Genomic DNA, 16,192 nt, shown 5'->3' with positions numbered 1-16,192 from the left:
TTTTGAAGTGACTTCCTTACTTTTTAACCCCAGCTATAAATCCAGTCTTTGCAGCTACAGACATGTGTGAAGGGTGTAAAGCTTAGGAGGATCGTGGAGACTCTAGACTGCAGTAACCATTGACATGGTCCAACCGCTAGTGAAGGTGATTGGGGAGCAGTTACACAGGTCATTGAGAACCTTCTACAGGAGAAGCCCAGTCTGGACTCTTTAATTACTCTTTTCATTAATAGATCACAAAAAATACAAGTATACCTTTAATATTTTATTTTCACTTAAGAAAAGAAAGATGGACAGCTGCGCTCTTTTTGATGTAGGAGCAAAACCTTTTCTTTGAGTTTTGGTTGATTGGAGTTTGGGTTGACTGATGGGAGTTCTCAGGGGAGTTCTGAGCTGCCGTCCTCACCATGCACCACACCCGAAGTGCAAGGTCTGCCATTTCTAATTTCGGTTTCCATAAATGTAGTGGTTGGGAAACAGTCGGAATGCAGAATCCCCCCGTGATTGTGAATTGGGGGCCCTCCCCTCATCTTCTAATGTTTCACCCGCATTCATGCAGCAGTAGTCTTTTTTTAGAGGAGCCACCCTTATGAAGTGTTTCTTCATTATCAGAGAATCAACACTTCTCCCCCAACACACACACGCTCATCTCATCAATTTTCATAACGTGTACTTCACTAATATGTAATACAGTATCAAGTCCAATTTTCCATAAACAGGTTTGAGAATAAAACCAAATGACTCAGATGGTGTGAGTAGAAAAGCAAAGATGGACGAGAGAAGGACCTAATAGCCTTGGTGTTCAAAGTCTCTGGGCGCAGTGTGGTTTAAAACTTCGAGGTTATTCAGCCTGACGGGTTGAAAGAGCTTCTCCTAGGAATGCCTACTTTGTGGAAGGTAGTAGAGAGATGGGAACGAAGATGCCGTTCACGTCCTCGAGTACAACTATGGGGAACAAATAAAAATAATGACAACGATTAATTTTTTAAAATCATGTGATTTAAAACAAAGATGAGGGGCTCACAGAGGCTAAGACTGGAGGTCAAAGGGGTCAGATAAGCAAGAGCCAAAGTAGCTGAGAAAGTTTGAAGCTTCACCTGGGCCTTGAAGAATGTTTTTTGTTGTGGTAAAATATATGTAATATGAAATATATCATTTTAAGTGTCCAATTCAGTGCTGTTAGGTATATTCACAATGTTTTGCAACTAACACCACTATCAGCTTCCAGAACTTCTAAAAATCATCCCAAACAGAAACTCTGTACCCATTAAACAGTAACTCTCCTTACCGCCCTCCCCCTAGCCTTTGGTAAGATCTATTCTATGTTCTGTCTGTGTGAAGTTGCCTGTTGTAGGTACCTCATATGAGTGGAATCATAGAATATTTGTCCTTTTGTGTTTGGCTCATTTCACTTAACATAATATTTTCAAAGTTCACTCATGTTGTAGCATGTGTCAGAATTTCATTCCTTTTTATGGCTGAATAATATTCTGTTGTGTGTATATACCATGTTTTGTTAATCCGTTCCTCTTTCAATGGGCACTTGAGTTGTTTCCACCTGTTGGCTATTGTGAATAATGCTGCTATGAACATGGAAATACAAGTATCTGTTTGCGTTCCTGCTTTCAATTCTTCTGGGTATGGTTGAATTTTATACTATTGAAAGGTTATAGAGAGGGTATGTTGGCATTTATCTTGATCTATTGTTAGAATCTTGCATTGTTAACTGTTCATAAGTGCCCCTTTCCTCCCTTATTTATGCTATCGGAGAGCAAGGACTGTCTTCGAGTTTCAGCACTTAGCAAGACACCTGGGATAAATATTTGCTGAATAGTTCCTGGAGTTCCTAGCCCAGAGCCATTATCACTATAGTAGTTGGTCCCCAGAATGGTGAGTTTTGCCAACTATCATGTTTTGGTTTTTTTTGGCTCATTAATTAACATGTGTTCAGGGAACAGAAAACAACTCTTAGTATTAGCCTTAGCCAAAAATGATTAGGGAAGTACATTTTCTAATGCAAACAGTCCTGATATAGATAAAACCCAATTCAGTGAACATTTGTGGAGAATTTGCTGTGTACTAGACACATTTCAAAATGTCTAATTTCAAAGCTGGAATACCTTATTGGTATTGAATTTTAAATATAATAAACGTATGTGTGTCTGTATATTTTAGCATGAATCTCTAGTCTTTTTTATTGTGAAAACATTATAACAACGTTCAAAATAGTTTGGAAAAAAAGAATAAATAATACAGTCCCACTCTAATATAAGCTCTATTTTCATTTTATAGTGTAAATTTGAGGGTTGAACATATAAATAATTTATTTTGAAAGTAAAACCCTCAATGCTTCTCGTGGTAATTATTTTTTTTAAATTTATATTTTACAACTCTAGGAGTAAAGCGTAAACTAATGATCTCAAATTTGGAGGGCCCATTTTTGGAGGTATCCGTAATAGTTTTAATGGATGAATTAGGCCACTCCTTTTTCTTAGCGGAGCTGCAGAGTTGTCCTGTCTTTTGGGGATAGGTGAGTGGACTGTTACAGGGGCTGGGTGTTTAGCAGCCGGTTTTTCCTTTCATCTTTTATATGCTCAGGGGTTCAAGGTTGTGTTTTATGACTATACTAAGGGAAAAAGTACATGTGTGACCCTTACTCCGAGGGCTTGGAGACCTTGGAGTTGGCAGAGGAGGGAAGATCTAGACGGAGATCACTAGTGAGCATCAGTCCAGGCCAAAGGGGAGATGGCACTGGACATGTTGGGAGGATTTAGTCAGGGCAGGTGATCAGTTAGGGAACAGCATCCTTGAGGGCGAGGCTTTTCACATGACAAGGAGGTGAATGGGTGGAGTTGGTGTCTCCTGGGGACACAGGCAGAAAGATAGGCATAGCGAGGAATGAAGAATGTTTGCAGGATCCTTAGCCAGCCAGCCTAAGGGTCTGTCTTATTAGAGAGGCAGGCTGGGTCCAGAGGAAACAGCTAGAAATTAATCTCATGAAAGAGCTTTGTAAGCTGTACCTGATGTCAGCGTTTGCTGCTGCTGCCTCTGTCGGGGTTTTTGAAGCTGGGAGTGGAGTTGTTGAAAAGTGTTCTAGGCTGATGGAACCAAGTTGTGAGGTGTGCTGAGTGGCGGGTGGGGTGAGTGAGCGGAGGCTGGAGGTGTGGGTATGTTTTAGGAGAGGATGTTGTCGCTCTGTGAGAGGTGGGGCAGCAGGAGTGGAAAGGCATACAAGGATGTGTGGCAGAGGCTCTGAAGGAAAGATTGCTGGGATGTGCTGCCAACGAGGGAGAAGTCAGGCAGGAACCCGTTTGGGAAATGATGGAACCATTCCCATCCATAGGAAGTGAGTAAGTCAGGACTGATTAGAGGGGTGATAAGAGGTTCTGTTTTTAGAATAACTGTGTCTAATATTTATTTTGTGTTTTCTGTGTGCCCAAGAACAATTCTCTCTTCTTTTTGAGGAAGATTAGCCCTGAGGTAACTGCTGCCAATCCTTCTCTTTTTGCTGAGGAAGCCTGGCCCTGAGCTAATGTCCGTGCCCATCTTCCTCTACTTTCTATGTGGGATGCCTGTCGCAGCATGGCTTGCCAAGTGGTGCCATGGCCGCACCCGGGATCTGAACCAGCGAACCCCGGGCCGCTGAAGCAGAACGTTTGCACTTCACCATTGAGCCACCGGGCCGGTCCCTCACGCACAGTTCTGAATGCTTTTATATAACAGCCTTTGAAATTGGTGCTGTTACTGTCCCTACTTTACAGATGACGAAACTGAGGCAGAGTTGATTAGTAACTTGTCTAAGGATTACATGCTCAGTGAGTGGCAGAACCTGGATGCAAATCTAGGCAGTCTTAACACAAGAGCCAAGCTCTTACCCAGGATGCTTTCCTCCTTTACAGTAAGAGCTAGCTTTTATTAAAAACTGCCCAGTTCTGTGTTAAGCTCCTTGCGTGTATTGACCACATTTGAATCCCATAAGAACTCTATGAGATGAGGGCATTTTTATCATCATTTCTCACATGTGGAAACTTGGACACAGAGAAGTTGAATGACTTGCCTTAGGTTACACAGCTAGGCCTTGCCGACACTGGCATGGTAGGTCTCTGGAAGTCAGCAATATTTATTCAGCTGGATTGTAGTACCTACGTATGCCTTTAAGATCCACTCATGAGAAAACGGAATTGAAAATTCCAATATAAATTCTTTAAGCATTTTTGGATTGAATTTGCTATCAATGTCACTCATAGTCACTTGGAACTACTGTTTTTAAAAGGGATAAATAATTGAAATAATAGTGCCTCCATTTATTGCGGTGCCCATATTCATTATTTAATGCTCTACGGCTTTGAAAATAATCCCAGCCCCTTCGTTTCCGTACCCTCTCTGCCCCATTTAGGTGCTGAGCCTAGTGGCCACAGATAATGCTGCTCAAGAGCACCTCTCGTGTTGTTGCTGCTTGATAACATTTGATGATTATAATTGACCTTGTCGTCATCTTCTGCCAATCAAGGCTGCCGGGCGTCTTCTGATCTGAGGGTGTACTTTGCGTGACATCGTGGAGCTATGATCCATGCCCTGGTTGAAAGGCACCCGCATGAAATATTTGTCTGGAATAACAAGCTGCAAATTGCGATGGGTCATCATTACATACTTGCAGGGGACCGTTTCAACTCTTCTTTAGAGCACCTTTGATCTGTCCCTCTCCACAGACTCTCTTTCTTCTGTCTTCAAATGTCAGCAGGTCTCCTCTTTTCTTTAACTTTCACCTTGTTTGACTACAGATCTGTTTTTCTGCCTTCTCCTGCCATAGCTCTCCAACGAGAGGTCTACACGAGCATCCTTTAACCTTGGAACAAACAGAAATTTCCACTCAACTGAAATTGTACTCTTGGATTTCCTGTGGTCTCTGTCTAACCAAATTTGGGGACTTTTGCTCATTCCCTAGAGCTTGCTCAGTCTCTGCCCTAAGACCTACCCACCTTCTTTTGAAACCTTCAAATGTGTTGCCTTCCTTCCCTCTTAGGCTTCTCCCCTTTCTTTCTGCTGTTTTTGTTTTTAAAATCTCCCTTGACTCTTTCCTACACCCTCTTGGCCGGAAGAGCCCTTCAAGATTGGTCCTCAGTGTGTTCCTCCTTTTTTCCACAAGCGCTTTCCCTTGATTATCTGAACCCGTCTTTTAACTTCACCCATTATCACTCTGCCTCTGCCATCTAAATTTCAGGGCATCAAGTGAGAAGTCCATCTACCAGCCAGAGAGCATCTGGGAACAGGTCTCTTGCTTCTCCTGTCCCGGCCCCTTTCTGACCATGTCTCCATCTCCCTACCCCAGCCATCCTGAACTTGTGGAGAGTTTCTTAGTATGGCTTGTTCTTGCTGCCTTTGCCTCCCATCTGGCTTAGATGGCTTTCACTCTTCTTTCAGAACTCAGATCTGTTCTTCTCTCCAACCTTGTATGTGTGTGGAGAGGGCACAGATCCGATGATGCACATGAGCCATTTTCCCCGCGGTCTTGCACTAGTGATTGAAAGCCCCCCAGGGAGACCTGTTATCCTGTCGCTCCAGCCCACCTCCCTCACCCGGGTCATCCATGAGTCAACCTTTTGTTTTTTTCATTGCACTAACCTATAACCATTAATGTGTTCTTCCTCTGACAGTATATCAGATCTTCCTCTTTAGTATCAAATCTTTACTCTAGGTTTTTATCGCTTCTACCTGCCCAAGGACCAGAGTTTTTCACTGATCTCCTTGAATCTAGTTGGCCTCTGGTATCTCACTGTGTTTGTCTTTTTGCTCCTGACAAGCCTATGGTGTCTCTACATGGTCTACATGCTATATATCTATGGTACATGTCTGTCTTCTCTTTTGCCTCTTCTGATATTGTGAAGGTCCAGCCCACCTTACTTTTTCTTCAGTTTAAAATACTAAATCTTGTAGCTGTGTTTCCCATATTCTGATACTTGAGCAGTGTGTTCTCTAACTCTGGAGTGTGTGTAAGGACCACATGTCACATTTACATGGACTTTTCCCCAGCACCTAGCACAATGCTTTTGCAGATCATAATTAATGAACAGATGTTTGCATATATGGCAATAGATGCATGTATCAATGAATGGGCTGTTGTGAATTTTCTAAGGTTCAAGCTTGATATTCAGAGTCTAAAGTTTGCATCTTTAAACTAGTTTCTTTTCCAGGAAGCCTTATCTAGGCTTTAGGTTGGTCAGACTGCAGCCCAACATATACCGTGAAAGATTTCAGGGTCTGATCATTAAAAGTTGGCTTTTAATTTTCTGCCTTATTGTTTGAAACTCATAAATAGTTTTCCTTTGGATGGACGTCACCATATAAGGAGAATTGCCTAGAAATAACTGAATTCACAAAGCTTTAAGAAAAGCCAAGCTATGTCATGGTCATGTACATTTTGCCAAAAGAGGGACAGGCCAATAATTTTTTTTGTAGTGTGAGATTTTGTTTTTGTTTTTTCTAAGCTGGGTGTCAGCATGTCAGTATCACTGCGGTGGCCCATGTTCAGAATGGAAGGTTGACCCAACTGTATGTTTAACCCAGAGAAGGCCATGGCATCCGGCAAGTCTTGGCTTGCATACCAAGTGTGACCCTCAGGATTAATGGAGGGTTGCAGAAAATAATTTTCTGGATGAACTTAAGAAACTGTAAACAGAGCTCTTTCTAACCATAAATAGGGCAGCTTTGTCCTATTTTTATTGTAGAGTACACAGAAGATGGAAATCAATATTGGAAGAAATGTTTTATTTCGCCAAGGAAAAAGATCATACTCAACACGATTCTCATTTTTCTTGGCAGGCTCTTCTCAACCATCTGTGAGTCCAGGGGAACTGTCTCCACCATCCATCCATCCAGCAAAATCAGAGTTAATCGTCAGTGTTGGCGACGAGATTAGGCTGTTATGCGCTGATCCAGGCTTTGTCAAATGGACTTTTGAGACCTGGGGTCAGTTGAGTGAGAATACACACAAAGAATGGGTCACGGAGAAAGCAGAGGCCACAAACACGGGCAGTTACACATGCACCAATGAAGGCGGCCTAAGCAGTTCCATTTATGTGTTTGTTAGAGGTAAATGTTCGGCTTTCTTTGATGTTATGCTTTAGAGAACTTAATATCCTGTTCTTAATTATGGACGACATGTAGAGGGCTGACCTATAGATAAAATATCACCGGCTGGGTCTAGAAAGCCTAAAACAAGTTTTTCTTTGTTAGTTTCCCCCATCTTTTGCTACATAGGGGCTTTGGGTACCACTCCAGCTGAAGGTCTGCAAGGCTCTGATACTCTTCTTTAATGAGATTACAATATGGTGAGCCCCTTTGTCCCGGTGCTCTGAGTAAACCCTGAGAATAAATTAGGCCCTTTGGGAAAGCTGCATTTTAATGCCTTGAGATCCCAGATACTCCCACTTAGTAAAAACACTTCAGGGAACTAAAGGCCTCTAAAGGCCTAAACAGACCAACACTTCAAAAGAACTGACCCACTTTTAGGGAGTAAATTCCAGAAAAATAACTCAGTCAGCTAAGCAGTGCCTGTCCTTCCTAGGTTCTTAATAGACGTCAGTGGATTCATTTAAAAAATTGTGACCTCTTAGAAACAAAGGGAAAATATGACAGTTGTGTTTCTAGACTTCATTTCCTATGATGAATTCAGTGATTCATCTGCATTTGGGCTTTTAATATCCTTGTCAAGAGGAGGTTTGCTGGGAAGTTGGGTGGGGGGTAGTATCTTTTTGTTGATGTAAAAACTGAAGTACTTAAATCTTCAGAGACATCCCCAGGTTATAGGAGGAGAAATAGAGGCCCAGTTCTACTCCTCAGTTTGTGCCTGGACTGGGGCTGTCACTGGAATAAGTGGGCCTGAGGAGGAGGCCTCATCCATGGTACTGTGGAAGAATAATGAATACATTTATCCCAAATTGTAGCTCTGAGCAACTGTGACATTTGGATAAGATTACCAACTCTGTCTTCCTTACCTAATTATTGTTAGGGAGACAGAATTCTCCAAATTCTAGGAGGAGAATAATTCAAGGGTTAATAAAGTTGACTCACGTGTTCGCTATAAAGAAGGTTGCCATGAAATTGACTCTGCCTCTCCTTAGCTTATCTGGTGTCCTTTCCTTGGTGGGTAGCTGAAAATAAATATACATAGATAAGCCCCAGCTTAGCCTCTGGATATGGTTCTATAATTGTTGAGCCACCCTGTGTGCTGTTCTGTGACATTCAAGAATGTACTCAGTAAGTTCCACTTGGTAATGAAGTATCATTCTGCTTATTAATAGGATGGGTAGACAACTGAATCAATGGGGAACGCTGAGTTAGCCAAATCAGTCTCACAGAGCTCATGAATTTTCTTTATAGGGGACGTCATCCTCAGTAACTTAGAGTTATACTTAATTATTACTGATTTAAGATGTTTGGGGGGTACTTATGGAATCTGTGTTACAGCAATGAAGGGAAATGCGGTATTGTTGTAGGAGCTAGACTCGAGCAACTGAGAAAGAGTAGATGGAAAAATAACCCACTATGGCCTCAGACCATAGTTCAGCCAGCGTGAGGTGATTTATTCACAGAATAAATTAGTGAGGCTGGGAGGTACATAATTCCTTTTGGGAAGCTCTTTTTCAAAATTGGGCAAAATTAAATGATAAGTGTATTTCAATTATGTCAAATTGATTTTTGTGGAACACCTGATTTCCGGTTGGAAAGGACAATTAGAAAACATTTAAATGTAATCTGTTGGCCCAATCGTATACCTGTGTTATCTTTACACAGTAGAGATGGCAGCACATTGACTATATGGAATGGGGTTTGTCTTGGCTTATATGAGGCCTCCGTCTGCCTGAGACTCCACACCTGGTCTCCTGCATAATTATTCATAGTACTCCCTCTCACTCACAAGTGTCCTGGTTTGGGCAATAAAGTATTTGCTACGGCATTTCTGAGATCCATAAGCTCCCCTTGTGCATATGAATTTATCTGATTTCCAGAAGCTACATTTATACATAGCTTTCAAGGAATATGAATAGAGTGAGGCCCACGTGTTATTTGTACTGGGTGGCCTGCTGATAGTTTTCTAGATTCAATTCAGAAGCTTAAAGATCCTGGAGACTGGGAGCTCGGGAAAAGGACCCACACAGAGGGGTTAGAGGATTTCTTGACTCTGCTAGGTATGTTAGACTGGCTGCTTCTGGCCCATGCTCCTTGAGGTATTCCCTGTTGTAGAAGAGAGTAATGGTGGTAATAAGATATTCTCAGAGTTTCAAGAGCTCACATTGTGATATCAGTCAGACCTGGGGGTTAGAGTTCCGCCCAGCCATATCTGGGCCATGGCACTTCAGGAGAGTCACTTTTTTAAGACTTCAGTTTCTTCATCTATAAAATGGGTATAATGATAGTGTCCATCACATACAGGTGTGTTGAGGATTAAATGAGATAGATAAAGTGTATAATGGTCCAAGCTGAGTGCATGGAAAATGTTTAATGTTAACTCTTACTCGTTAGTGTTATTTGGGTAATTTCTACTTTTGCTTGCAAAGAAAAGAGTCAGCAGCCATTTGAGTCACTAGGGCTTGTTGTTACAAAAGGCAACATTTTAGATCTTTTAAAAATGTTTTCAGTGCCTGTGATCAACCATTCAAACTGCTAATTTTTGATAGATCCTGCAAAGCTTTTCCTCTTTGATCCTTCCTTGTATGGGAAAGAAGGCAGTGATACGCTGGTCCGCTGTCCTCTGACAGACCCAGAGGTGACCAATTACTCCCTCATGGCGTGCGAGGGGAAATCTCTTCCCAAGGACTTGACGTTCGTCGCTGATCCCAAGGCCGGCATCACGATCAGAAACGTGAAGCGCGAGTATCATCGACTGTGCTTGCGCTGCTCTGCAGACAAGGATGGCAAGTCAGTGCTGTCGAATAAGTTCACCCTGAAAGTGAGGGCAGGTACGAGCCCGTTCCTCCTTGATTCTGGAAGTGGGAGCATCTGTTGATCTAAAGAAGACTTCTCTCTTCCCATTGGTCCATCTGAGTATAGTCAATCAGGCAGCTGGCTGTTCATCAATTCCCTCAGCATCACAATAATGTCAGCTGCATGTGAATTCTTTATTTCACAGTCCCAGCCCCACATGGCCATTCCGTGACTGCCTCCAGCTAGGTGTGTCTACCACAGATTGGCATTTAGACCGTACTGGGGACAGTCGTTAACCTCCTGACTTCAGGTCACCCCAGGTTTCATAATTACACTAAGTGTTCCTTGCAAGAGAAGCTTTCTGGGCAGCTTTAGTTACACTGTTTGAAGACTAGCGTACAGATCACTCTTTCCTTGATTTACTGTTGAAATATGAATTGACTTTCTCCTCAGCTGTTTAATTTTAATGCATTCTCAAAACTGTTCACAATCTGAGGAGGAAAGCACCAATTGACTATGGACCTTGTTGTTATGGTGGCATTATGTAGAATATTTCGGTAGCTAGATGATATCCAGATTTGTATCTCAGAGATCATCTAATTCAACACCAGTTGGCATGCAGCTATTGAGTAGTTTTTATTAAGGCATTTGAAAAAGAATGCTCGTTGGAATTAAGGAAAGTTTATTTAAAACCTGGGATTTTCAGAAACAAGCAAGATACTATTTTTACAATACGTGGGAAAGATGCCTATTTGATTAAAAGAATAGAATTAGTTTTAGGTCACATCCTCATGAAACGATGAAGGTTATGTGAGGCAAAGATTAAATCAGTTTCCGTACACCAGGGCTTCTCCCTGTACTGAGAAAGCATTGTCCAGGAGCATTAGAACCTCACAATAGACAATCTGACCTTTTTCACTCAATGTTAATGAATTTCCTTGAAGGATGCGTGATTTAATTGCTGATATCTTCAGATATGCACATAATAGAGATCAGTTAGTACCATACTTTATGTTTTATTTAAAAGGCGGCAAAGTAAGCTGTGCACATTTGAGGAAAAATCATAAGTTAAAATGTCATGCTATAATAGAATAAATTCTTTGAGGGCCACATTTCTTTTCTTTTCTAGCCATCAGAGCTGTGCCAGTTGTGTCTGTCTCCAAAGCAAGCTATCTTCTTAGGGAGGGGGAAGAATTTTCAGTGACGTGCTTGATAAAAGATGTGTCTAGTTCCGTGGACTCAATGTGGATAAGGGAAAACAGCCGGGTGAGTGAATAGTTTCCTTCATTTTTCTCAATATATCACTCTCTTTATGTGGGAGATTTTAAGGTTTTTCTTTAAAAGAGTCTATTAATTATCTCGGGGATGGCTCAGCTGGTGTGTCTGTGAGGTGGAACTGGCTGGGAATGTGTTGAGATGTGTATTTTCCACTTTCATAACGCCATATGTAGTTGTGTACATTCGCTATTAGTAACAAATAAGTGTCATTTTGTAAATTTATTGTGAGAAAATCAAAGAGAACTTCAGACTTATTACTTCATGCTGTTTCTTTGAATGACTTTAGTAGGGAAATTTTTAAAAAAATTAATGGTTAACTGCATAAATACGTTGATTTTAAAACTTCTTATCGAAACTATTCAGGCCAGATTACTTAAAACATGGGGAAGAGTTGCCAGTTTTTTTCCTTCCATGTTTAAAAAGGATAAATGGGTCTCAGAGATTTACCAGGAAGCTCTTTCCTCTCCCACGAAGTGGCCTATCCATTTGAGAGACAGATTTCTTTTTGTCTGGGTCTAATTTCCTCCTTTGAGGCTGGTTACCTGAGATCAAGTTGCTAATGGTTTTCTATTTGTTTTAGTCCCTATTAATAAAATGGTTGTCTTTAATCCGAAACATTTAGACATGTTTAGGTTCTCATTTGTTTAACAAATGCACGTTGAATGTCTGCTATGTCAGAGACCATGTTGAGGTGTATCTTAAAATTAAACTTTAGCCAGTTATATTTGAAGGTTGTTTTTTTCTCTCTCTCTGCATAGTCATATTAATAGCAAAGTCTTTAAAATGCCTAATATTTTGCTTTAAAATTCCCATTGACTGAATTTTCAATAATTTTTGTTTGAATAATCTTGGTCATCTAAGTAATTAGCTCTCATGGTGGTTTTTTTCAGTGCATATGTATGCATTACACTGGAAAAACAAAGCATGCTATTTTCTTCCCCTCCACTTCCTCTTCTTCCTCCTCATGCTCTATATTCAACATTGGCAATTTCATGCCTGTTTAAAGAATTTTTTGCTAAACAAGTAACCATAGTGATTAGCATAATGCAAAGCATGATAGTCTTCCTGTACACCTGTGATGGATGGTAGCTTGCTAAAGAAAGTCTCCCATTGACTAGAAGAATGGATTGTATCGTAAGATTTGTTCTTTCAAACCAGTGACTCAGAGAAACAAGTTTGAGTGTTCATAACATATAATTTAATAAAAATAATAGCTTATGTATGGATTTTTGACTAATCTTACAGAACACAATCCCATATTAATTGGCTTTCTGTATCCTTGATTTCAGATGAGAGAACAATTTAGACTGTGTGTGTATCTGAGCCTCTGTATAACTTGGAAATTAGCCTTTTTGAGACGAGAAATTAAATTGCCCCAGGCAGTTTTGTTCTGAACCGTTTTTCCCAGGAGCCCTGCATGCCATTCCCAATTAATCCACTGGCGCTGGTAGATAAGCTTTCAGTGTTGGGAGCTCTTTGGGGAAATCCCAGTGTGCACCTCCAAGGGTTAAGGAAAACCAAATCACGTGCAAACAATATGCAATGTGTGACTTGCAGATGGGGCTCATGGCTCTATGCCAAGGTTCATCCATGAATCTTTTATTGGTATCGTTTGGCTTAATTTGGAATATTTAGCACTGTTAGCACTATCAAATTATTTTAAAAATCCATAGTATGTGATATTGACCATTTAGGAATAAGTTTAACTCACAATGAAATTTTGGGTAAAATGACTGTTTTAGCATTTTTTGCAATTGTTTATTTTAAAACGTGAGTCTTGGCGTTTATTCAACATTTTTGAGTCTTGGTTACCTTTTGAATGCTTCTAAACCCTTGTACTTTTACTCACTTTTAATTATGATCTTTGACAGTATCCTAAATTATGATCTTCAAGTTTGGGTGTCAATATTGTGTCACTTTTATGACCAAGCTCTTCCTTCCAGCACTGGCATGTTCATTGTTTCTGTGTAGCTCCCTATTGTAGGCTCCTAGGCTCTTGCAAGAACTAGAAAGAAGATACTGTGATTCTAGAATATGGTATATTAACTGTCCATTGTCATTCTACCTTTGTAGAGGGGAAGCCTGTGACATGATGGACTGGGAGAGGCCAGGGAAAATGTCACTTCAACTTGTTATTACATCTTCTTAACCATTGATCTTATGCAGTGAAATGACAGATTTCTGCCAATTGCTAGAAGACTCTCTTAGGAAGGAGTATCTTCAAATCCATATAGTGCTCCGGACTAGAAGGGCCTTTAAAGGCCATTGTGTTCTTGTCCCCTTTTAGAAACAAAAGCTGAGACTAGTGGTATCCTCGACTTGCCCAAGGTCTCACACTTAGTTAACAAAGCAGGTTTCTCTTCTTTTTATTGCAAAACATTCAACTTTGGCATTGGCTTTTATGTGTGCTGATTTTAAAGTAAAAACATTCCAAAAATATAATCACATGAGAAAAAAAGATAGAATCCCACCATTGTATATAGCAGTGCTGTGCAATAGAAATACAGTGTGAGCCTCCTATGTAATTTAAAATGTTCTACTGGCACGTGACAGAGTAAAAAAGGTGAAATTGATTTTAATATTTTTTAATGCAGTATATAAAGATATTATTTTGTCATAATTAACATAATTATTAATGGGATATTTTACATAATTTTTTTATATTAAGACTTCAAAATCTGGGACATATTTTATATTCACAGCTCAGTTTGGACTACCACGTTTCAAGTGCTCAATAGTCACATGTGGTTAGTCTTTATAAGTGCTATATTGCCTGCATCTTTTTTTCATATTTCTTCTCTCTCTGCGCATGTATTATCACATTGTTGCAGTTTTAAGGTACCCTCAATTAATGCTTTTTAATTAATATAAACATTTTTCTTATTTTCTCATACTCATAATTTTGATACCTAGTGCACATTTAGGTGATCTCTGAGGTTTCACTGCAGTAAATAACTTGGAGGTTTTTTTCTCTTGCGCATTTTTTTTTTTTATTGAGGTAACATGCGTTTGTAACATTATATAAATTTCAGGGGTACATCATTATATTTCAGTTTCTGTATAGACTACATGTTCACCATCCAAAGACTAGGTCTAGTTATCATCCATCACTGTACACCTGTGCCTTATTACTCCTTTTGCCCTCCTCCCTTCCCCCTTCCTCTCTGGTAACCACCAATCCAATCTCTGTATCTATGTGTTTGTTGCTGTTTGTCTTCCATATATGAGTGAAACCATATGGTATTTGACTTTCTCTGTCTGGCTTATTTCGCTTAGCATAAAACCTTGAAAGTCCATCCATGTTGTTGCAAATAGCAAGATTTTATCTTTTTTATGGCTGAATAGTATTCCCATTGTTTACGTCCACCACATCTTTATCCATTCATCCATTGATGGGCACTTAGGTTGTTTCTAAGTCTTGGCTATTGTGAATAATGCTGTAATGAACATAGGGGTGCAAATATCTTTTAGCGTTAGTATTTTTGTGTTCTTTGGATAAATACCCAGATGTGGAATAGCTGGATCATATGATAGTTCTATTCTTAATTTTTTGAGGAATCTCCATACATGGGAAGGAGCTTTTGTTTTTTACTGAGTTAAGTTCCTTGAGTTAAATTTGCTGGAGTTGATCAGGGATATGAACATACCGCCAAGTTGCTTTCCCGAGGACAGTTCTGATTTATAATGCTGTCAGAATGGTCTAATGTCAGTAGGTTCACCATAGCCTGGCCAACAAATCACCCTTGATCTCATTGTGTGTCCATGTCAGCTCCTGTTTACTTTCTTTTTTCAGTTTTGTTTTGTTTTTTCCCATTGTAATAGGAACGTATTCACAATACAAAAAGTTTGGAAGGTGCAGAAAGCTATATGCTACTCCCTTTAATCTTTTCGGAGTGGCTCTAGTTTATGTTATGTTTTTTTCCCATGATGTTTTCCATACAAGAAATCTCTCCATGTCTTGTCTGGAGACAAATAATAAGAGTGGGATGATGATATCATAAGAGTGAATTTGCAACCTTTTTTCTTCAGCTCATGCTTAAATAATTTGGGGCTGGGTCTTATATACTTGGGAACTCCCCTTAATAGTTGCCAGAATTCTGCTGGGTGAGAACAGTGGGATGAGTTTCTAAGTTAGTTTTAGACATTGTGATTCCATTTTTTTTCATGAAAATAATATAAATGTTAGTAAAATAGAATCTATTATTATTATTAGCAGTGTGTTTTCTTTCAGTCACTAAGATATAGAATAGAAAAATATATAATGGGAAATATTGATATCATATAACTATGCATATTCTGTAATATTTCTTATAGTAACTTTTAAAACTTGACACAAAAAATATTTAGCACTGCAGAGAATTTGGAATTATGTATGCTGTGGTTATTAAGAAATGAATTTTCATGTTTTTTTCTAATCATTAATAATGACTATCTTTCAATATAATCATGTAATATGAAGTGTTCCAATGACAGACTTGTCATGATGCTTTATTATTCTTACTTAAGTAGTGTATAATGAATGCTAATGTGGAGAAGTTAATTGCTGCTATTTTTAATTTATCTAGGAAGGATCCTGAATATAAATTTTATGGTAATCTTTGATTTTTTTTTTCTCCCCTTCTGAAACCAGCAGACTAAAGAACAGGTAAAGAGTAGTAGCTCGCATCAGGGTGACTTCAATTTTGTACGTCAGGAAAGGCTGACTATCAGCCCAGCAAGAGTTAACGATTCTGGAGTGTTCATGTGTTACGCCAATAATACTTTTGGATCAGCAAATGTCACAACAACCTTGGAAGTAGTAGGTAAATATCTCTGAGAATGTATGAATTACTGGCAGTAGTGAAAGAAGAAATTACTAGATAGTTTCCTTTTCATGTTAATGGAATGTTGAACAGATTTTTAGAAATTTTAGTATCACTGAATGAATGAATGAATGAAATGAATGAATGAAAACATCGTCACCCCCTCCAACTAGAGCACAAAGGAAATT

The 16,192-nt window shown here is 39.6% G+C and overlaps 1 protein-coding gene across 8 annotated transcripts in view; it reads left to right on the top strand.

Annotated features, from left to right (window-relative positions):
• Window positions 1–16,192, top strand: part of KIT (KIT proto-oncogene, receptor tyrosine kinase) — an 82,263-nt gene that overhangs the window by 29,170 nt on the left and 36,901 nt on the right. For 2 of the 8 annotated variants that reach the window (XM_014853517.3, XM_014853515.3), the window contains exons 2-5: window positions 6,820–7,089; window positions 9,678–9,959; window positions 11,054–11,190; window positions 15,836–16,004. In XM_014853517.3, the coding sequence (XP_014709003.3) occupies window positions 6,820–7,089; window positions 9,678–9,959; window positions 11,054–11,190; window positions 15,836–16,004 (858 nt within the window). Of the gene's footprint in view, window positions 1–6,819; window positions 7,090–9,677; window positions 9,960–11,053; window positions 11,191–15,832; window positions 16,005–16,192 lie in introns of all 8 variants that reach the window. The other 6 variants (XM_014853516.3, XM_014853514.3, XM_070505864.1 and 3 more) reach the window with 3 other exon arrangements.

This window comes from Equus asinus, chromosome 3 (genome assembly GCF_041296235.1).
Source record: "Equus asinus isolate D_3611 breed Donkey chromosome 3, EquAss-T2T_v2, whole genome shotgun sequence".
In the NCBI taxonomy this organism is placed as follows: Eukaryota; Metazoa; Chordata; class Mammalia; order Perissodactyla; family Equidae; genus Equus; species Equus asinus.
The sequence above is the reverse complement of the archived record's forward strand: the minus strand, read 5'-3'. Positions and strand labels throughout refer to the sequence as shown.